At 38.3% G+C, this 24,763-nt stretch overlaps 1 protein-coding gene across 6 annotated transcripts in view; it reads right to left on the bottom strand.

Moving 5' to 3' along the window:
* CDK14 (cyclin dependent kinase 14) overlaps window positions 1-24,763 on the bottom strand; it is a 550,615-nt gene that overhangs the window by 299,809 nt on the left and 226,043 nt on the right. For all 6 annotated transcript variants that reach the window (XM_054505309.2, XM_054505308.2, XM_064575299.1 and 3 more), the window contains one exon: window positions 14,349-14,443. In XM_054505309.2, coding sequence (XP_054361284.1) covers window positions 14,349-14,443 — 95 coding nt within the window. The remainder of the gene's footprint in view (window positions 1-14,348; window positions 14,444-24,763) is intronic.

Below are 24,763 nucleotides of genomic sequence, written 5' to 3' on the forward strand. Positions count from 1 at the left end.
GCTGGATTTCAGAACCTGAGCCAAAAATTAAGAGTCGGATGCTTAACTGACTGAGCCACCCAGGAGCCACATATGTTCTTAATAATTAAATTTAAAAATCAGAACCTTTCTCACCTTTGTTTGCTTTCTTATACACTTACATTGTAAAAATGTTCTTAATGGCTTTAAAATAGTATCAAACATATGAGTATGTACTTACAGAGTATATCAACATCCACGATCATCATAACAAATTATAACAACAAATGAACAAACAGAATAATGACTAACCGACCATTTATGAAGCAAAAATATCTTCCATCAAGACAGGACATCCTAAAGAAGGCAAACTCGCACTTGAGACACTGCCCATGTGCCTAAAATTTTACTGATGGGACAATAATCTAGTAACAGTTAATATAAATATCTTCACTCCCACTAGCCTTGTCACATTTGATGAACTCTGACAATTGATAAATAGCAAAGATTTATATGCTTCACAATCATCAATGTGAAAAAAATGATCTAATTACACAGTGGTTTACACAATGACAGGCTCAAGCATTTGCTCATATTTAAACTTATTAAGAACTGATGAGATTCCAAGGTAAAGATGGAAAACTGAACATATACACCTACTTTGCACCTTCTTGAATCCCACACCCAATTTTAGAAGCTCCAAAACAAATGGTAGCAGGTTTAGCAGCAAAACATAAACAAACAAACAAATTATTTATTAACCTGGCTGAGGGGAAAGCCTAGAAGCGGCCCTATTTATAAACAGAACAACCAAAAGGCTCAGGGTTGGTAGCACAGGACGTGGGAAGGAACAGGTCTATATGAGGTGGTCTAAAGTGTGGAAGAGAGGTTGGTTGAAAGTCTTTTCAGTAGTTATTTAATCTTTAGATGCCTTTCCCACTCTGCTTACATATAGAAGTGCCTCTCAAACCTAGAGAGGGTAAAACAGAGCATCTGAACTGGAACACTCAACCAGTTAGGGACAGGGATACCATCCTGAAACAGGATAATTACCGGGGGGTCCTATACCCCACTCTGCTTCCAGAACAGCTAGGCCTCTACCCTCCAGGCAGGAATTCAGAAGAATCTTCACTGGGAATCTCTGAGCACTGCAGGACAAGATGGATACTAGTATCAAGGATTTCTCAGCAAACTGGCTTGGCTGGTTCCTACACTGAAACGAATGGAGAACCAGCTGCCTGCATCTCGAAGCTTCCATCTTTAAGGTTGTTACTGTGCCATCTTTAAGTAAGACAGCCAAGAAACCCCAGCTATCAAACCAACGCCTCTAATATTTACGCCAGAGACCAGAACAAACGAAAAGAAAAACAGTAGCAGCTTGGTAGAAACAGAGAAAATACTGTTAGGAAAACTTAAAAAAAAAAAAAAAAAAGACTATTATTAAATACTTCAGGAGGTAAGAAAAGATACTGCAACCTTGAAACAAGATAAGAATATTATAAAATGGAATATTCTGAGAACAAAAAGGTATCTCAGAAATAATATTAAAATGCAAAAACCTCAACAGCAGAGATGAAACAGTAAGTTGAGAAAATGTCCCTTAAGGCTGGGCTAAAGGAAAAATAATTAGAAAAATAGGAAAGAAAAGATAAGAAAATTAGAAAAGCAATACAGGAGGTTCAACATTTAAATAATAAAAGATCCAAAGAAAAACATGTAAATGAAAGAAGGAAATCACAACAAAATAATTTAAGATGTCTTGAAACAGAAGGACATATGTGCACTAAAAAATGCTCAACATCATTAGTTGGGAGGCAAATTCAAAGAATGACAACAAGAAACCATCAAATATCCACTTGTAATAAAAAAAAAAAAACAGACAAAAAGTATTGCTGAGGGTGTGGAAAACTGGAACCCCCAAACCCCATTGATTAGATCATAAAACGGGGCATTCGCTCTGAAAAACAGTTTGACAGTCTCAAAAACTTAGAGTCATCGGATGACTGGTGTGGTATATCCATACCATGGAATATTACATTAAAAAAAAAAAGTACTGCTATATGCTCTAAAGCATGGATGAACTTCAAACACATAATGTGAGGTGAAAGAAGCCTATCACAAGAAGTCACATTGTAGGGGCACCTGGGTGGCTCAGTTGTTAAGCGTCTGCCTTCGGCTCAGGTCACGATCCCAGGGTGCTGGGATCGAGCCCCGCATCGGGTCCCCCGCTCTGCGGGAAGCCTGCTTCTCCCTCTCCCACTCCCCTTGCTTGTGTTCCCTCTCTCGCTGTGTCTCTCTCTGTCAAATAAATAAATAAAATCTTAAAAAAAAAAAAGTCACATAGTAATGATTCCATTTATAAGGAAGTCCAGGAAAATCCATTGAGACACAAAGTTGATTAGTGTTCCCCAGGGGTTGGAAAGGTAGAGAATTCAAAGTGACTGCTAATGGGTAGGGGAGCTTCTGTTTAGGGTGACATAATTTTCTTAAATCAGATAGTCATGATGGTTCCCAAAATTCTGTGAATATGCTAAAAACAACTGAGGTAGACACTTGAAAAGAGTGAATTCTGTTATGGGAATTGCATCTCAATAAAACTGTTTAAAAAAAGAAGAAGAAGAAGAATGTAAAGACAGGAATGTCCAGATTGAAAAGGTGCAAATGAAAATAAAGCTGGCATCCTGGTCTATTTTTTGTTTCATTGTTAAACTTCAGAACACTGGAAATAAAGAAAACCATTTCAACAGAAACAATGGAAACTAGACAACAACAGAGCAATCCAATTGAAATTCTAATGAAATTATTTCCAACCAAGAATTCTGTATCTAGTCAAAATGTCAATCAAGCATGAGCTCAGGATAAAGATATTTTCAGAAATGCAATATCTAAAAAAAAAAAAAAATCTTCCACACACTCTTTCCCAGAAAGCTACTAGAAACTATTCCCCCAAAATAAAACAACATGAGATGGAGAGAGAAGAAGCTCCACCTCAGGAGAGAGCAGAAAGCATCCCATGAAGCCAGAGAAGGGAGATGCACCAGGCAGAGGCTTGAGAAGGCCTTAAATTAATGGTAGAAATGGAAAATTGGAAACTGTTATTAATTTCAGGGAAACCAAAAGTTGAACTGAAGAGGAAAAGTATACTATATGCCTCAGCTACAAACAAGATTTGTATTGACATAATAATGTCAATACTGAACTTCTGATCTAATCAAAATTATAATACATCTACACTAAGAGGATGAGAGGATGGGAGGATGGCAGAATAGGATGTGTTCACTTGTTAAAAATGGAATAATGAAAAAAACCCCACTAAATTCAGGTTTTCCACCATAGGAGTCAATGGATGATGCCAAAAGGTGACAAGAGGTGGTAATAAAAGAAAGTCTTATTAGATTTTCAGAGGAAAATCCAAAAGAATCACCTAAAAGATTGGAAAGTAAAAAACTGCTCTTTTTCATAGCAGACCATGAAACTACTTGACTCTTTATATGCGTATGATGTGTAACTCACATAAAAACAACAATCACATCAACAAAAATGATTTAAACCTGGAGTGGGTTTAACATCCCTTTACCAAAGCACAAAACACATATTAGACTAAAACATTATATGATGTTAATTAAATTGTCCTTGAAATGCACGAAATAGGAAGAGCAACAATAACACTAACAACAATAAAAGGAAAGAAAATCCTGAATGGGCATTATACTGCAATGTATTTCTCAAGTTACTGATTCTGAAAACTGGTGAGAAGCTGCAGACACCCCATTTTGTATGACATATAATAATGTATACTTTCTCACTTAGAGATAAATTTGCTAATGATTTTTTTCTTCAATCACTTCATGGCCTAATCAAACATAATATGAAGGTAATTGGAATTATTGATCCTCTTCTCCTGATCTCGGGTACTTTCATCAGACAGCAACTTTAGCACCTAAACTGGAACGTTTCTCTAATTTCTCCAAGCTGATCATTACTGTCAGTCTTACTACATTTAATGCATCACTCTAGGGCCTCCACCTGTCCCCTGAAACATGCTCAGTTGTCCCAAGATTACTGTTTTCTTAACTTAAGAAATATGGAAATAATTCCTGTGAGGAAAAAAATCCAAACAATTAATATGCAAAGTATGTTCTTTCCTTTCTAAAGGAATTCTCTTTTTACTTTTGTTCTTACCTTCCCTATGATCTGCTTCTACCAATGTACTCTCTTCAAATATCACACATTATTCCAGCTTCCCAATTACATGTCTATAGCTTAAATGATGAAATTCAAAATTAAAGAAAAATAATTAAGAATTTAAAGAGCCCACAGAGGCAGAGCGTGTTCTCATTAAAGCAGTCTCATTTACAGGAATGTACTCAAAACTGTGTTTTTGTGGATAATCAGGGGTTTACTATAGCAACAGTTAAGAGACCAGATACACTTCTATCTTAAATCATGCGAGTTAAAATCCTGAACTATGATTAGGACTTCCTAATAAGGATGGCAACTATATGAAATAAAACTAGAACACAGAGAAGATAGGTATGATGTAAACAGAAAAAATAAACTAAAATCCCAGCACCCAACATAGTAAGTGAACAAATACAATGGAAAATGACTAAGAGAGACCAGGGTTCCTTGTCAGATGAGTAAAAGCCATTAGGGTAAAGGACAGCAAAGAAGTTAATTGACTTTGTCCTACGAATTAGACAAAATGAGAAGTTTATAACAGAGCACTGATTGAAAGCAAGTTTGTTTCTCTTTAGTCTCTCCTTCTGCTTCAGAATTCTTCTATTTACGCCGCCTGCACATTCAGTCATCCACAATGCTTACATCTGTTCATGTTTGGTACTTGGATCTGAATGACAACCCAGCCCCCTTCAGAATATAGGATCACACTATGACACTGCATAACTAGTTCTCCATACATGAAACTAAAACATCCTTGAAATTCTTCCATAAAGAAATTCTTCCATAAGTCAAATCCGGTTTTCTCGCTGTTTTCACTAAAACACAAATGTGTTCCAGTCCCATGGCACAGGAAGACCTGTGACAGCAGCTTATAACCCAAATGGCACACAGACACTATCTAGCCTAAGATCACAGTCCTCCACAGGACTTCAACCTCTTTAAAAGCAAAGGTTTTATATTTGTATCTCTAGAGCTCAAGGATAATCCCTGGAAGACAGTTCCTATATGTTGGAGGAGAAAACAAACGAATGAATGAATGAATGAATGAATGAATGAATGAATGAATGAATGAATAAGTGAATGACCATAACAAGTTGTGTTTCTGCTTCTAAAAGTTATGCCAAATGAAATGAGTTCACCTAACAGTTGCAAAACCTTAGTCAGTCCTTTGCTATGTAAAGTTGGAGTCACCTGGATTCACACTTGACACAGGAGATGATACCATGCTGCCACTGAACAGGTCATACATGGAGTATCTGACATCTTAGCATGAATTTCCTCATCTGCAAAATGGAGGAACCTTCCACCTACTTCATGGTTTTGGTTGGGACAACATGAAATAACATACTAAATTACATATTTCAATCCCTTGCATAGAGTAGAGGTCAGGAACCCTCCCTACAGAATTTCTGATGTGGATCAACCTACGCTCTACTTGAATACTTTAGCGATAAGACATTCATTACACTTCAAGACATTGCATTTAATTTATAAGTAACACAAAACATTTGAATATCTTTCCCAGGATTAAGCCAAAATTAGCCTCCCCAGAACTCCCACGCTTGGCTTTCTTGTCCTGTCTGGAATACACACATTACCTTTTCTCTACTCTCTAGTACATCTAATCCTCCTGAATAAGTCACTGTTTCCATGTTGTACATGGTTCACAGACATACTCCTAGGTGCATACTCCTGTTTGCTTCAGTTCATTGAACCAAAGAAATTACTAGTCTTTTTCATATGAAATTAACTGCATTTTGAAGTTAATTTTCCTCCACCCTGTTTTTCCATATGAGTTTGGGCTTGCCTTTTTTTTTTTCTCTTAACCACATTGTTTTATTTGTCCCACAGCAATTCACCCTGTAGTTTCCATTCATCATTTCATCAGATTCTTTTTGAGCCCTGATTCCATTACCCCAAGTGTTAATTATAGCTCCCAGCTATGACACACACAAATAGGTCAAGCACACCATCACCATGTCTTCATCTAAGTCATTAATAAAAATATCAAACAGGACAAGGTCAAAGACAATGCCCTCCAGCATACCCTGATAAACTTTTCTCTACCCTAATGTCAATTCATTAATCAATAGGCTTTGGGTAAAGTTGTTCATCCAGCAATAAACGGAAAGAATAATAATCTTGTGACAACTGGATTTCAATTTTATCTAAGAATGTCATGAGAGCCCCTGTCACAAGCTTTGCTGAAATCAAGTAATAACACTGTTACTTACTAAAAGGGAATGAAGATTATTAGACTTTAATGTCCAAAGATCTAGTTTTGAATTTCACTAACGTTCTATCATGTGCTTATTGTGTCCATAGATTCAGGTTTGTTTCCCACCACCTTTTATTTTTGTTTTTTTATTTTTTTAAAAAATTTTTAAAGATTTTATTTATTTGTCAGAGAGAGAGAGCACAAGCAGGGGGAGTGGCAGACAGAGGAAGAAGCAGGCTCCCTGCTGAGGAAGGAGCCCGATGTGGGATTTGATCTCAGGACTCTGGGATCATGACCTGAGCTGAAGGCAGACACTTAACCAACTGAGCCACCCAGTACCCCCCCACACACCTTTTAAAAACCAGCATTACTTCTGCTCACCTTCATTCTTGATTTTTCAAAGATTATAGACGACAGTTCTATTAACACACTACGGGCACTTCTTTTCACATTCTAGATGTAATTTATCTGGGGCTACACAATGAACTCATTCCAGTGGATGTTCATGAGGTGTTTTTTGGGGGGAGGGGATTGGGAAGAGCAGGGAACTGAGCAAAGTGTGTTCTAAATCTGACCGTACCCCCTGTGTTGTGAAAATCCCCTGCTTTATGCATTTTGGTGGAAGGCAAGGCCCTGCTGCTATTGCAAAAGCCAAAAGGCCGCTCTCTCAGGTGACTGTGCAGTCAAAACTTGAGCATGTGACCTAGCGTCACCTACCACACACGACCAAACCGAACTCTGCAGTAGGAGCTAACGCAACCTGAAGAAGCAGGGAGAACGTCAATGCAATTTTGACATCATCGGCAGAGGTAGTAACCTCCAGTCACTAGGGTGTTCAGGACAGTGAGGTAAGAGACAGTGTCTGGAGCCGACACTCCTGGGGGCAGCAGGGTGCTCCATGGCCGGTTCCGTGGCATGGTTTTGGCTCCGGTCTGGGTCGTCAGCTTTACACGGTTCCTGCCGGTTTCTAAAGTCTTCCCAGCAGGTCTGTCAGCCACATGATATCCTCTCAATAAACTCGTCGGTTTAATTCAGCCAAAGAGAATTTCTGTTGCTGGCAAGAGAGAACTCGGACAGGTACATTTATTCAGAGCAGCCAGGCCCTTTAATTCCTTTTGACACAACGAGGTGGTTTCTGACTGTCCCGTTGTCCGAGGCCTGCTCTAATTGCTGTGGAGGCAGATCTGCTCTGCACCTTCTGCTTGGAAGAATATTTGCTTTCAGAGAAAAAAACTAAAGACTGTCGATGGAAACTAAAGATGGATGTAGATAAATAGATAAAGAAAAAATTTTAAAACGTGACTTAGTTCCGCTTTCTCTCGGTTGTTTGCCTTAGATGGTGACACTACTATAATCTCTTGTTCTTCCTGCTTCAAATGTCACTCCCTCCCTCCCAGAAAACAGAGTTGCTGAGCACCTACTATGCGCCAGACACTGGGCTAGGCACTGGAGAGGCACTTGCTCTGCTCTTGCGCTCAGTCTCCGATGAAACCGCTTCCTCTGAATTCATGAACAGTCTCCTTTCTCACTGGTGTTTTCTTCTCAGTACCCTTTGTTGATAGTTCCTTATCACTGTGACCCTTGATGGTGGAATGCCCCAGGGGTCAGTCCATGAAATTCCTTTCCATTTTCTGTGTTCATTCACTCATAGGCTGTTTTAGTTATTGACTATGAACAACAAACCAACCCTATGCTGGATGGCTTAAAACAATGACCATGTTATTATTTCTCACAATTCTTGGGTTGCAAATTCAGAAAAGGCATATCAGGGACAACGGCCCTTGGCGCCAGGTGATACTTGTGAGCCCAGAATGCGCCACCCTCCCTCCTCCCCAAGATGGCTTCTCCCGTCATACGTCTGGCACTTAGCTAGACTGGGCAAATGGCTTGGCTGGGGTCCGATACATAGAGCCCAACTCTACACTGTGTTCCAGGTTCTCTGTTCTCTTCCATGTCCTCTGCAGCCTTTCCCTCGCCACATGGCCTCTTCAGCAAGACAACTGGAATTCTAACACATCCTGGTCAGGATGCTCAAGATTGCAAAAGAGAAGCTGTCAGGACCACAATTGGCGGAGTGTCACTTCCACCATGGTGCTCATTGGTTAGAGCAACCAAAAGCCCCACCTTGATTAAGGGGTAAGGATTGCACAAGGGGGTGAGTATACAAAGGCATGGTTCATTGAGGACCACCAAGGTAACAATTACCACACCTGGTGATCCCATACAATCCCCTTGTCAAACAATATCTACAACCCAGACAACTTCCAAATGTCTACCCTGGATCTCTTTCCTAAATTCTAGACTCATGCATCCAACTGCCTTGTGACATGTCCATTTGCACATACAAGGTGCATGTCAACTTTAACCCATTTAAATCTGAGTCACGTCTTCCCCACTCTGCTCCTCCTGCACTCTGCCCTATCTTTCCTCACGCAGCTCCACTATCATAGTTGCTCAAGTCCAAATCCTTGGGGGTCATCCCTGACTCCTCTTCATCTGTCAAACCCCACATCAAATGCTATCAGCTCAGCCTTGAAAATATATCCTGAATTCCACCATGTGCCTCAAATACCTGTGTGTTCCTCCTTCACCTCCTTCAGATTTTTTACCTTCTCAGTGAGGCTGCCCCTGATCACCCCCATTTACAGCTGTATGTGCCTCTACATGTGCACATGTATTTCATCTCACAGGAAGCAGAAAAATGTGCCATTGCCCCAGGAGAGTTTAATCTGGAAATCAGAATCCTGATGGAGAGCTACAGTTTTTGAGAACAGATGTGGCTTAAAATCATGCAAATTAAAGCATTCCTCATAGACTTAGAAATCAAAATGTATGAGGCAGAAAAACCAAATAATGAGGTAAATTGTGTGGCAGGGAGCAAAGAAAGAACATAACTTTCAGCTGCCAGTCCCATATTGAACATCACACACACCTCAGACCATCATATAAAACTCTGAAGACGGGTCTTCATCCCAACACTAGCCGTCAAGGTGAGAGAGGATAACAAGGATCTGGGCACAGAAGTCTTGTCTTTACCCTTTTAACTTAACTGAGTGATTTCACTTTAAATTCTCTAAGCATTATTTTTCCTCTTCGATAAAAACTGGGTAACAAACAAAACTGGGCAACAATAATATATGCCTTATGTACCTCAAAGGGCGAAAGACAGAATCTGATGGAATAATGTGTATGAGAGAGGGCTTTGTAGAATAAAATTACTATAAAAATAGGGGCGCCTGGGTGGCTCAGTAGGTTGTGTCTGCCTTCGGCTCAGGTCATGATCCCGGAGGCCGGGGATGGAGTCTGGGAATCAGGTCCCCGAGAGTCGAGTCCCTGGGTCGAGCCCCACATCCGGATCCCTGCTCAGCAGGGAGTCTGCTTCTCCCTTTGCCCCTCGCCCCGCTTGTGCTCTCTTTCTCAAATAAGTAAAATCTTTAAAAAAAAATAAATAACTTACATGAATTTTGGTGATTCATAAATCACTTCACATGATTTTTGGAGACACAGCTTTTTTTCATATGTAATATAGATTTTTTTTTTTACATACTATTGCACATTAGTTTGACTATTTTACTAGTTTGCCCCACAGCAGAAGAAATAAAATGAGTGCTCCAGTGAATATCGTAAGCTATAGGGTTGTTGTTTTTTTTCTTATACATAATAATTAAATGTGCAATGAAGAGTTCTGCTATACATACTTTGATCTCATGTAATAAAAACCAGAACAGAATAGTTATGTGCTTTAATGGTAATATATATTTACATAATCACATGTTTTAAATTTTTCAGCATGATGTTAAATAGGTTAATGTGGCACTAATTTGTCTTTGGCCAAAAAAGGAAAGAAAAGGGGAAAAAAAACTAAATTGCTTAACTTTCTTTAAGTAGAAAAAAATTGTTAGCACTTTCACTATTTTCTATAGTATTTCTCTGCCAACACTCAAACCCATGTAGGAAAAAGGGCAGCTATAACAATGTCTTAAACCACTGTGAAACCAGATATATTTTTCAAGCTAACTGACTCATTCCTTGGTTAAAACTGCTCCTTCACATTGGACAACAATGGCAGGAAGACAGTACTGAAAACAGGAGCAAACTGAGCTGCACATTTTCCAGCGGGTCCCCAACCTTGCAGCTCACGGATTATATCTACACGCTTTGAAAGTGTATAAGAATCTAAATTTCAGACATTTTAGGAACTTTCCACAGTACTGCAGAGACAGTGTATACTAGCAGCATCCTATTATCCACTGAAGAGTTTTAATAATGACCTCCAAAGTCATTGAAATCTTCCAGTGCTCTTCCACATCACTAATTGTTCATCACTTATTTCATTATTCTGGTCCTCCCAAGGCTTTTGTGTAACCTGCAATATCATCTGTGGAACTAACACAAAGCAGCTGGACTTCAGGTTCTCTTTTAAAGCAAAGATCAGAAATGTTTTTATGCAGTATGTATATGATCATAAAGAAGGTTATTATATGTTAACTATCAAAATTTAAATTAAAAAATAATAAAATAAATAAATAAATAAGAGTGTTTCACTGGGTGGAACTCAAATTACATAGGAACCTTAAAAAAAGCCTTGAACACTTAACTAAAATCCAAAGAAAAAATCCAGTAGTACCTAGTGAATCTTAAGTTATTTTACTTTTCTTTCATACCTAGGGTTTCAATGGGCACGGTGTATTTTTCTTACACTTTTATTTTACTTTATTTATTTTTAAAGATTTTATTTATTTGAAAGAGAGACAGCAGGAACAAGGGGAGAGGGAGGCAGAGGAAGAAGCCGACTCCCCGCCGAGCAGGGAGCCCGATGCAGGGCTTTATCCCAGGACCCTGGGATCATGACCTGAGCTGAAGGCAGACGCTTAACCCACTGAGCCTCCCAGGCGCTCCTGTCTTACACTTTTTAACTTACTTATTCCCCTTCCTCAAAAAAAGGGTATTATTAATTACATGGAACTATAAAATCAACCTTTTTTAGAAAACAACTTTGATGTTAACAATTTCGAAATGTGGCAATATAATCACTAAGTTTAGGAAACTGCACATTAAGGTGTTTGATATTGATTTCAGGGCTTGCTAAACAACAAGGTTCTGTGTGTGTGTGCGTGTGTGTAAGTAGATCCCAGTGATATACAGGGGGCAATACTGTAATTATAAGTTTGCTTTATGGAAACTTAAAAACATTTCATAATTAAAATAAAATCTTAAATGATGAGGCTTTTGACCAGTCCACAACACTTATTTAAAGAACAAAGCAGTTTAACCGATTCAGGATTTAACTGTACTCAGGATTTTAAGAGCAGAGTAAGGGAGGGTGGTGGAAAGAAAGAAGAAAATTTCCTTTTCCTCTTCTGACCAAAGACTCAATCTAACTACAGTTGTAAAAATAAGTGGGAGATACAACATTACAATTGGGAACCAGAGTAAAATGGGTCTGGATAAGTACCTAATCTCCCTAATCCTTAGTTTTCTTTTCCTTTGTAAAGTGACATTCATAGTTCCAGGAGGCCACTGAGAACATCAAAAATGGTAATGAATGTAAAGCCCCCAGCAGAATGCTCAGCATAAAACAATAAATAAATTTTAGTTACTGATTTCTAGTATTGTGGTCATAATTTTCACCTCCTTTTCTGATCCACCACTCATCATGCCAAGCCCACAGTGCCCTCTGATTTCCTACCCTATGTCCCTCACCTAGATCTGCTCTAATTCCCAAGGCATTTCATGCTTTGAAATTTTTATTGCCTTTCCATCACTATGAAACATACAAGAAAAAAGCAGAATTTATTTCTGCCAGATACTGTGAGGAAAGCAATCTGATTAATCCATTAAAATATGTAGGAGCCTTAATCTTCCTCAAGGTATCAGTAGATGTACAAACAACAAGCAATGAAAAAGCAGTATCAAAAAATAAAAATTTTAGGAAATATTCTGGGGAGTTATTTTTATACTGAGCAATTGCCACATGGTCACACTAATACTGCCAAGGAGTCCACAACTCCCCAACTCTAACTCAGAAGACTCTTGTAAGCTATTTCTACAGCCTGGAACTCTTCCCTACCCCCCACCCCAACTCTGATTTCAGAGATCCATTCAAACATTTTACTTAAACAAAACCCAAGCAAACTTTAGTTGTAGCAACAAAAAGTACTCCACCAGAGAGAGCAAAAGGACAAGAGATGAAAAGAACAGAAAAAGACAAGGGTTAGATGGAAAAGAGGAAGGCAGGAACAATGGGGAGGTGAGGAAATAAAGATAGAGTGGGGGACCCAAGAAGAGGCAAGGCAGGGCAGTCCTAAACCATGAATGATGCGAGCTTGCCTCATTCTCAAAGAGACAATAGGTTAAGCTACGTCTAGACTCCCTCAGAGAAGTTGGGAATAAAACGTTGCCTGAAAGTACTGCTAATGTCCACACTATTATGTGGCTGATTGACCTGGGATGGCTCCACAAGAATTGGGACCAGGGGAAATTTCACTCACACAAAGAAGAGTGATTATTTAACAGTCTTAATCAGTTAGCAAATATTACAGGACATGTTTAAAAGTCAGTCTTAATCAGTTAGCAAATATTTTAGAACAGTGAATTTCCTTCATGTGGCCACTTGCACAGAATATAAAATCATCAAATGATTTTAGCCTCACAAATATATTTAGTTTTCTTTTAAGACTTGAAGGACATATTTTCATATTAATTCTGTTAGTTTCTCTATTGACGTTACTGATTTTAGAGGCCAAACTATTTTTCTTTCTAGCTTAACCATCTAATTTTGGAGGAGGGAATAAGTACATTTTTTAAATCTTTTTTTCTACAAAACATAAAAGTTAGTCAAGTATACTAAGAAAAATCTAGATTTAATTGCAGTATTGCAACTAGACCTACTGGAAAATATCAAACAAAAATTCCAATTCTAAGTCAACTGAATACATTATTGACTCCAAAATCACCGATTAAACAAAAGAAATTATATTTGCATTGATGTGCGAATCTGCATCCATTCTTGGTAGCATGTAATATATTCAACTGCTCAGCTCTAGCTGTCCTTGTAGCCACATTACCATATTATTCAAATGTATCTATCATTTATATGTAAATAGAGAAGATAAATGGCTTCTTCATAAGACAACAATTTTCAAATGATAAACAGATGTAGGCAGACATTAGCAAGATAAAAAATGTTGCAAATATGCATTCTATTATATATTTTTTAAAAAAACATGGAACCTATTTCAAATTTTTTTAAAAAGTTGTGTGGTAATTTATAAAATGGGATCCTAATACATTCACAATACCAATAGCTACTCTCCTCAATAAAAGTCTCCACCAATGTCATTTGTATCTTATAAATTATATGTTCTCAGATCCATCTGTGAAAATTGGGATGTTAATTATCATGGTTACATCTCATGATTCCACAGTTAAAGGCTGAAGTGGTGCTACATAAATACCATATGTTTTTCTAGGAGAAACGGAGAAAGATTAATTATGAGTTCAAGTCCAAGTCTTCTAGCAGTAATACTCTCAACACAGTAAGATCATTACATTGTATGCTATGCAAATTGGAAGTTTTAATTAATAGCTGAAATACGAACTGAGGGAGAAAACTATGAAGTCTAAATTGTAAGTATCAGGCTTTCCTCCACCCATCCAAAAAGGAAAAAAAAAATCTTAGTAAGAATGCTTCTGAGAAACCAAGCTGTAAGTCCAAAGGGAAAAGAACTTCCTTTGATGGAGTGATCACTGTCATGCTGTTTAATCCTATTTGGTAAACCTAAAAATTACAGCATATCCAGTGACAAATAGATTATTAATAGATAATATATCTGATGAAAATTCAGTTTAAAATTTTTCTGGATTGTTCAAAATTATACAAACTTAATAGATAAAATACTTCGGTACAGCAACTTAAATAAGAAACTCCATTATAATACTACAAGATTTTTATTTATGTTTATAAAATCTGAATTCTTATTTTACTCACCACATATTCGAACACAAGTGTCAGCGTCTCCTTGGTGTGGATGATGTCGTGAAGCAGCACTATGTTAGCATGTTTTAGTCCTTTTAAGAGAGAAGCTGTAAAACAAAGTAGACAAAAAGACGATGGATAATAATCAACTGATATGTTTCATTATCATTTTGTCAGATGAGATATTTATTTTTCCCATTTTCCAAGCCAATAACTATTCAGAATCAAGGGTAGTGGAAGAGAGTTTTCATTTAGATGAAGCCCCTCCCCCCAGTTATTTCACCTGTTATTTGCTGTTAAACTCTAGTTAGATTCCATTATGGCCAGAGGACATACTTGGTATGATTTCAATTGTTTTAAATTTGTTAAGGTTTGTTTCATTACCCAGAATGTGGTTTATCTTGGTATACATGCCATACATATGGAATATATATTCTGCTGAAATTGGGTGGAGAGTTCCATAAACGCCAATTAGATTCTGTTGGTTGATGATGTTGCTGAGTTCTTCTCTGTACTTGCCGGCTTTCTGAAAAATGGTTCTATCAGTGACCAAGAGAGGGTTGTTGACATCCCCAACTGTAACTGGGGATTTGTCAACTTCATTTGATTCCGCCAGTTTTTGCTTTATGTGTTTTGCTTTGTGTGTGATGTTTACACTATATACATTTAGGATTTCTATATTTTCTTTGTGAACTGGCTCCTTTATAAATATATAATGTCTCTCTGTCTTTGGTAATTTTCTTTGCTCTGAAGCCTGTTTTATGGATATTAATATAACAACTCTAGCTTAGTTTTGATGATGTATCTTTTTACTTTTTCTTTTAGCCTACCAATATAGTTAGATTTGAATATGTAAGTTTCTTATAAATAGCATATCAATGGGTCATGTGCTTTTTAAATCCATTCTGTCAACCTCCGACTTTTAACTGATATTTAGACCATTTACATCTAATGTAAATATGAATATATTGGGTCATCTGACATTTCAATCCATTTTCCCTTGAGCATCTTGTAACTTAGTCTTCATTTCTGATTTAGTTTTGTCTTTTCTTCTACATTTCCCAGGAGTTCAATTAACTCATTTCATTTTGGCTTTTGTGCATTTTTCTTCTTAGCTTTTGTATTACCACTTCAAGGTGGGGTTTTTAGGTTTCATATACCCAAGAGCCTGAATAAGAAAATTTAATTTAGATTACAGTTTGTTGTGTACAGTTTTCTTTAATTTTATGGTTGTTTTTTGAAATGCATTTATTTTATATTTTCTGAATTTTTACAGCAGTTTTATATAGATGTGCTTGTTCTAGTCTTATTCATTCAAGGGACTGTGTTCTTAGTTTGAGAGTCCTCTCTTACATCAGTTCTCTCCTCTATGTAGGTATTATGGATGGTGCTGGTGGCAGAAAGGGAGAGAGTTTGGGGTGTTCTGTTTCTTTTTCATTTCTACAGGATCCTTAATTTCTCCTTATTCTTTCCTTTTTTACTTTCACTGCCAACTTCAAGGGGTCCGATCCTTTCCCTAAATATGTGAATCTCTCCTCCAGCCAACAGTTTCTAATCCTACTCGCTTTCGATCTTTTCTGTAGTCAGTGCTGTGAACCTCATGGAGTCCCAGTTTTCTCTTTCTGAAGTGATTCTGTCTGGGCTTCATCTAAGTCCTCCATACCCCTCTACTCTTTTATACAGTCTCTTAAACCTGTCTGAAGCTTCCCTTGCACCACTCTGCAACCATAGGCTTGCAGCATCTCCTAATGCTTTTAAAGATATGGGTCATGTGTGCTTTTATTTGCTCTCCCAAAGTCATAAAATAACCTAGTTACTGGCACTGGTGGCCCTGGACAAATTCTTGATACCCAGTAATACTGCAAAACCACCCACATCTTTACAAAAAGATTTATAACACCAAGCATGAATCTTAATGTAAACCTTGGGTTTTGGGTGACGGTGATGGTCAGTGTAGGTTCATCAACTGTAAGGAATGTACCATGCTGGTGAGAGATGTTGATAGTAGGGGAGGCTTAGGGGCAGAGGTGGGGAGGAGGTACGTGGTGGTAGGCAGGGAGTATATGAGAACTTGCCACTCAATTTTTCTGTGAGCCTAAAACTGCATTAAAAAATAAAGTCTACTAAAAAAGTAAAAATAAAGAAATGCACCCATGTTTTAACATACTTAAAAAAAAGCAAATCTAGATTATTTAATATTTTACTCAAATAAAATGATATTACATGTATCATATATCCTATTTTAGATAGGTAATCATCATGCAAGATGGGCTACACTGGGCATTCCCCAGAAAGGCAGAGAGAAAGCATATAGATAAATTCTAGTATGAGCACAATGAATGTGAGCAGTTGTTTTATTAGAGCTATTGTTATTGCTAAAATTTTATTTATTTATTTGACAGAGAGAGACGCAGTAAGAGAGGGAACACAAGCAGGAGGAGTGGGAGAGGGAGAAGCAGGCTTCCCGCCAAGGAGGGAGCCCGATGTGGGCCTCGATCCCAGGACCCTGGGATCATGACCTTAGCTGAAGGCAGACGCTTAACGACTGAGCCACCCAGGCGCCATTACTGCTATGAATTTCTGTAGACCTCTGCAGGCAAAACTGTTTCGGGACCATATACTATGTTCCTTAATTGCAAGACAAACTTTAATAAACATATATTTGGTCCAAAGAAGGTCATCCAGAAAGAGAACTAATTTGTGTAGCTGGTTCCAACACTGGAAGACAACAAGAAGCGTGCTCCCCCTGAAACTCAATCAGCAACAGTATATAGTCCAAGGCCAGACAAGTCCAGGCTACATAGTGAGGCCTCCTCTCCCGTCCTACATAGACCTGCCATGGGCAAGTTAGTTTTATACACTAAAAACCTTACAGTAAAAACATCTACAAGTTTATTTTACTGGAGCTCTGTAAATTAGCACACATGGGAAAATAATTACAACAATAAAATCACAGTACACGAACTATGAAGGAACAACCATCATATAGACTTATGATAGACTTTTGTCTCATTAATTCCAATAATTTATAATCTTCCTTCTTTTAACTATTCAACTGGCCCATCAGTCTTAAACAATTAAAACTTTATTAAATAGCTAGCTTTCAGATATTAATCTGGGGACCAACTTCACATTTGCTTATTTTAAAAAGGACACTTGGCCTGCACTGAACTTCCAAGGTAGACTCATCCTCAGAGTTCAATACTTCAAACCACAACAGGGTATTTGAAAATGATGAACAGGTATGGGACTTCACACCCACCAGGTACAGGACGCAGATAGGTGAAATGAATCAAGGGCCTAAACGATCCCATGTTGTATGAAAGCAATTTGGCTTTGTGAGGCAAGTTTTGGAAATACATTATACAACAGGATTTGTAATCTTATCCAATTTCATTTTTCAAGTTAACCCCTTAGCCTGTCAAATTCAGTAAGGATCTATCCTTATCAGCAACAACCCCAAAAAGGTACTGAAGCTTCCACTAAATTAAGAATCCCGGGCCCTGAGGATCCTTTACCTTGGGATTTTTTTTTAACTGCACCCCCCAACCTCCGTCCCATCATCGCCTTTTTTCTCTCGCCACTTACACCTAAATTGTTGCTCATTTCTCAAAATAATGTCTTCACACTCATCATTTCCCGTGGCATTTTTCCTACAATTTCAGGAAAATTGAATTTCTGCCATCATTCATCTTGGGGAAAAAATGGTTTGTTCCTGACAGTGACAAATATTATAGAAAAAAGTCATGTCATTGCTTTATATATTTTTGACCATTTCTACACAAAGACTCGAAGTCTCCATCTTTCTTTCTTGTAAGTCTCAATTACTACAGATTTTCGATTTCTAAATACATTTATATACACTTTTGAAGTAGACTATCAGTTAAATAGGTACCCATATCTGTATTTGAAAGCAAACCTTCTTTCTTTTGAGCTTAACATCATAAATTTGCATTTGAAAAAGGACAGAGCCACTAATTTCATAGCTGATGGCAGACAAAAGGCATGGAAGGTCAGAAAACCCTCCGCAATATCTATCAACATCCTATCAACATCCAGGAAGGTGCCAGACCTGACTAGTTATGAGGCTGCCAAGGCAGCAACCACTGCTCCCAGCAAGTTGCCAGAAACTGTAATTCCTGCTGTTACCACGGCAAGTGAGTCTCCTGGGCTGCCAAGTCAGACCAGTGATTAGCACCTACAAGTTCTAAAGCCAGTATGTCTCCCTTTTCAAGACAAACACTGTCAAAATAATTCTCCATGTAATCTTAATAATATCACGGGTATAACACATGTTATTTTCTTATCGTTTACTGACAAACAAATCCTGTAACATTAGTGTTAGTAATTCCAGCATGCTTGGTTCCTCACTTGGTTTCTCCACAAATTTTAAGTAAACATATGGCAACATTTTAAATTCATTTCACCACTGAGGTTTGAAAAATCTTCAACTGTATGTGATGCAAAAGACTTGTAATTTTAGGGTTGGGGGTAAAATTCTAACAATGGTTTCAAAACTGTGATGTTGAAACAATACAAAAACAGAAAAACACTGTTGTGCCTAAAGATAATTGTGCCTCTGACAAAGTCCCAGAAGGACAGAAGGACACAGGGAGCCTCCCTTCGTTTGGTAGCAGGATTCAGATATCTGCTTCTCTGCCATATTGAAACTTCCAACCTCCCACTTTGAGAATAAACATCTTCAATTTCCACTCCCACTTGGAAGGGATAAATTTCACCTAAACTCCAATTTCATCATGATTAAATAAATTCTGAGTTAACAGAAGAGTTCAGAGTATGTTCATTTTTTTTTTTAAAGATTTTATTTATTTATTTGCGAGAAAGAGAGAGAGCATGCAGGAGTGGGGGGAGGAGCAGAGGGAGAGGGAGAAGGAGAGACTCTCAAGCAGACTCCCCACTGAGCATGGAGCCCAATACAGGGCTGGATCTGATGACCCTGAGATCACGACCTGAGCTGAAGTTGGAGGCTTAACCGAGAGCCACCCAGGCGACCCCAGAGTAGGTTCATTTTATCAGTTACAAGCAGTGTTAATAGAGAAAGAAAGGACAAAACCTTCTTTAATGTATCAGTTTTCCAAGTCATTATATGATAATCCTTCTAGGAAAGGACAGACCACAAACAAACACAACCTATCCTTGCTCACTCCCCCGTTAGCCTCTGGAAAGAAGTAGTGCATTCATATATTCCTCTCTCTTTTTTTAAAATGTCCTCTTTTCCTGAGGCGTAGACTGGAGAGGCTGCTATCTGACATTTCTAGAAGACAAACATTCCTACTCATTAAACCCAAGGAGCCAACCATACCTCAAGCTACAACTTAAAATAGACATGAACTTTTTCTTTAAGCCCACAGCTAGATAGTTCTAAGGCTGCTGAAATTCACTTTATACTAGAAATAATAAAACTACTTACTTTCAACGAGAAGTTACTTGCCAGTGCATTCTGAATATTTTCATAGCTAAAGTATTTTGAATGGGAAAATCTCAAGGGTAGAGAGCAAACAACAACAACAACAACAACAAACAAAAAAAAGACCAACAAAAAAACAAAAAACAAAAAACCAATGCATGCAGAGAAAAGACAGGATTGCTTGTTTAACTGTGTCTGTGAGGACTAGGTGGTCTAGACAGGAAAATGAACAGATACACAGCTCCTAGGTTAACCTGTACACAGTTCTGCAAGGTATGCTGCCTAGTTCAGCTACATACCAGGAGAAAGGCTGTGGTTCTACTTAGTTCCAGACCCTTCCCTTAATGATATCTAATATGATAAATAAACACATACACACGCACATACCCATAAGCTAACAAATGAAAAAGTGCAAGAATCAGGTTAAAAAATGGAACTGTATCTTTGACTCCATGTTTTTTGCTTTTTATACCTTGTACACACACACACATACAAAGAGTCAACTCTGTGTTACAGGAAAAAGAGGTCATGGATCACCCAAAACACAAAGCCAAAATGTGATATCATATAAACTTAATTAAACTAAAATCACATGATAGAATTTGGAGACATGTTTCTTGACCACCAGGTATCATCCAAACGTGGAAAGATAATACAACACATTAGGAATACTTTATAAATATCACATGAATCGCTTTCTATCCATCAAAAAAAAAAAAAAAAAAAAAAAAGTCTACTGTTTTTACTTGCTCCAGAGCTAAGTTTTTCTATGTGCAGATAGACAGAAATTCAATCCCATGGCATATTCCTCCTGCTTTGCTCCACTCCTAATATCCCCAACGTTGCAAACCTGAAATGTGGTACTGGAAATTACAGACCGGACCATTCCCCTTGCCATCAATACCTGTTTATCCCCCACCCCACTACTGGCAAAGGGCAGTCTGCGGGGGGCTACCTCCACATTGCAGCCTCACAGGACCACCGCAAATGCTTACTAAACACTTTAAAGAACAAATTCCTCTCATAGTATAGCTGAGCCACATAAAACTGACAATATTTGGCATTTTTGACCTACCAACACGGCAATTTCACACAGTTCAACCTAATAGAGTTTACCCGGCTCAAAGCAATTTTAACTTTATCACAAATGCATTGTTACTTTTACCACTGCTAACATTCAAACCGATTAATCTGCCACCAAAGGGCCAAGACCCAACTCTGCATAGGGAAAAAAAAAAAGGAGGAATCTGCTTATTAGACTATGGTTACAGCTGAGGGGAGGAATACAGAAACAATTTAATTTTCTACATGTACCTTTCTATATCATTTGAATTGTTGATGATACAGGTATATTCCTTTTATACTACAAAAGAGGTCTTGAAAAGTTCTTTGTTACAAGTGGGTTGGCTAAAGCAAACTGAAATAGCACTAAAAAGGCATACAGATGTTTAACTACACAATTAATATGCAACTACAACACATCTACAATAATGAATCATTATAACTGCAATGTGATCCTTCACTACTAATCCCTCCTCGTTAGGGTATTGGTGCAAATGCTTTCATTATAAGGGGCTCTTTTCCTACTCTGGAACACTGCAGGCCCCTCTCAGCCTCTAATTTGCTCCCACATCAGACGTTAATCCAAAATGTTGAAACTGTTTCTTGTCTAAATAGTTACTTTCCTGCATTAAGATTAATGTACTCACTGAAAAAGATTCCTAGTTTGATTGTCTCCAATTACTCCCAGATGAACCTGTAAATGACCCACCAGCTGCCTTTCCATGCTGTAGCTGATCCTGTTCCCATTTGCCACTAGAAAGATCCACGCATGCATGTAGGTAGGATGGGAAAGCAGACGGGTGGTTTTCTCTAATGTAAACATCTTGCTAGTAACTTCTGCAGAAACAAATCTTACTAAGTGACAGGATTGGAAATAGTAGCACTTATGCTCCAGGTACTTTTCAGTGTAGGAGCTGAGGGTTTCTGGAAGAACTACTTTACACTTTATTACATGTGGCTTACATGTATAGTCAGTAAGAATACTACCAAGTATGCAATAAAGAAAGATGTGTGGTTTGGCACCAAGCCTCTTATGTCTTCTGGTTAAGAAAAATAAACATTGGTAGCATAATAGCCATCACTGTTTAACTAAATGTAACTCAACCTCAATCCTTACATGAAAATATGTGAATAGTTCTTATTGTATTTCACAAAAATAAACAGAAGTGTAAAGTCAGAAAATATTTTCTTTGCCATGGTTTCAAGTTCTAGTACATAGGGGCCTGCACATAGGACACTCAGCTTTGCAAGATACCATCCAAGTGGTAGAGCACAGTCAGATTCCTCCACAAAGCAGCGTAATTTTGCAGCTTATTTCCAGACACAGAAAACTCTACCACCCTTTGTCAGGAATTACACTGTTCATATCACCACAGCCACAGGCCCGCCAGGAGGTGTTTCTCGAAGCATGGTCCTTCAATGATCCAATCCACACCAACGGCTATCAATGCAAATTCATTAGACTCTATCCCAAACCTACCAAATCCAAAATGATGGGGATGGGACCTAAGAATAATCCAAGAAATTTTTATTTAATATCTACTGTGTGCCAATCACTAGGCAAGGGGAGAAACACAGACAAAACTCCTGTCCCTATGAAATTGGCATCCGATATTTTGACCAAGCCTTCTATTCAATGCTTATGCATCCTAAAGCTTACAAATCATTGTGTTATGGTTTTGATATGGAGAAATGGGTAGCATGATTGTGGGCTGTGTATGTGTGTGTGCATGTATTTATGCACTTAGTTACATTACAATCTATTCACTGTTCCACAAGCAAATCAAAAGAAACAGCAAGACAATCAGTTTGTTTACCTAGTATCCATTACTCTCTCTCTCCCCCACCCCCTCTTCCTCTCTCTCTCTCTCTCACATACGTGAGCGCGTGCGCGCGCACACACACACACACACACACCTGCTGAGACAGATGCCACTGAAAGATTAAAAGTCCTGAGCTAGGGGTGGGAGGATGGGTTAGCCTGGTGGTGGGTATTGAGGAGGGCACATTCTGCATGGAGCACTGGGTGTTATGCACAAACAATGAATCATGGAACACTTCATCTAAAACTAATGATGTAATGTATGGGGATTAACATAAGAATAAAAAAATATTTAATTAAAATAAATAAATAAATAAATAAATGAATAAATAAATAAAGGTGATCATTAGAATTGGCAGACCAAAAAAAAAAAAAAAAAGTCCTGAGCTAGAAGGAAAAGAGAAGTCTTTATTCTGAAAATTTCATGGTATTTTGAAAAATGTGTGCATTTTTTCCTGTTCAGTTAAAAAAGAAAAAAGTCAGGTCATAAAGCTTTTTCATATAAATCCAATGTTGATAAGGTCACCATTATATGGACTTTTCAATCCCATAATTTTTGAAATCTGTGAAGGAATAAGATTTTATGTAAAATGCTGGCAATAAGCCCTGTATCGGAACCAGTGCTTTGATAAACAAATACAATCAGCAGGTCTGGAGATACTATAAACAGACCATGAGCACAGAAGAAAGAAGGGAAAGACTATAAAAAATGAAGATGAATTTTGGTTGGGGTTAATTCTTACCCTTGAATATCCCTGAACTGAAATTTCAAATATACCACTACTGCATGTGACTTAATAACACAGTCAAAGCTATAAAAATTTCAAATTACAGCTTAATTCAGTGGAAAGTGCCCAGGCCCACAGCACCGGTTAACCTTCAGGAGGGCAATGACCTTCTACCTTCCCATGACAAAACTCAGTAAACTGTCCCTAGGCCTGGACAAGGCCTGGAAATCCTCCATGCCGCCTCTAATCAGCGGTGGCCCCGGTAGGGACCCGAGTTCATCTCGGCCCTGCTGAGTGAGCTCTGCCACTGATGGGAAGGTCAACTCTGCCTCCCAATTTGCTCCCCTCCCTCCAGGGCTTCCTTTCTCTCTGGGCTCAGTGATGCTCAGTAATGACAGAGCGCCGGCCCACTCTAGCCCTACTTCAACGTTCAGGGCTTGTACATGTTATTTAATGTCAGAAAGGTAATTAAGGGTTCGGTCAGGGATTGCCTTCCGATCATAGGCAGGCAGGACTGGCAAACCCCCGTCTCTAAGTGCTCTCATTTCTTGTCTCTCCTGGCTCCGGCAGCATTTGAAGGAGATTTTTTCTGTATTTGGAAATATACAAAAAGCAAGACAGGAAAACAAATATACCTATAAAGGACAGAGTGATATCTCAAGTGTTCAGCATTCAGAAGTATATGATGATAAAAAAATAAAACTGTTGATGCCAAGTTAACACGAGTAAACTGTTACTGAATGAATTTGGGGAGGCGGCTCCTGCCAGCCTTTTCTGAATGTGAGGACTGCCTAAATCCCTACACTATAGAGAAGCCACTTTGGTACAAAAACAATAAGAACAGCTTTTAAAAATCTTAATAGAGTCTCATATTATCTTCTTTAAGTCACTATCTTGTTGTGCAAAACTGGCAACATCTTAGAAGTGGTAGATTTCACGCAAGGTATGATGCACTTGTGTAAGATCAAGCATTTCTCTACGGTGGTAACTGGGAGTAAAGTTAAAGATAAGTAAGCTGTATAATATATGTTTTATGTTTCTAAATTAGCAGGGTGACTTCCGATTGTAGTGGTAGTTAAAAAAAAAAAAATTGCCATTGGAGAAAATGACCCAGGGGAAGAGAAACAGGATTCTCGACTACGGTCTCAAGTTTTGCACCTCCGGGCCCTGCAGAGGAATCTGATGGTACATTCACCTAGGCAGCAAACTGTCTGGCTCCTGACACTTGAGCCTGCTCAAGTGTGACTGCGGAGGGGCCTTTCTTAGCGTCTCTCCAAGGTACGCTTGTGTCTGGTACTGAAAATAGTTTCTGCTCATAGCACCTGCCTTTCCATATAAGAAGGCAGCTCCTGGACACATGGTAAGCATGCACTGTCATTAGCATCAC

This window comes from Mirounga angustirostris, unplaced genomic scaffold, assembly GCF_029215605.1.
Source record: "Mirounga angustirostris isolate CCGP_5_RB_7025 unplaced genomic scaffold, mMirAng1.0.hap1 SCAF_12, whole genome shotgun sequence".
Lineage (NCBI taxonomy): Eukaryota > Metazoa > Chordata > Mammalia > Carnivora > Phocidae > Mirounga > Mirounga angustirostris.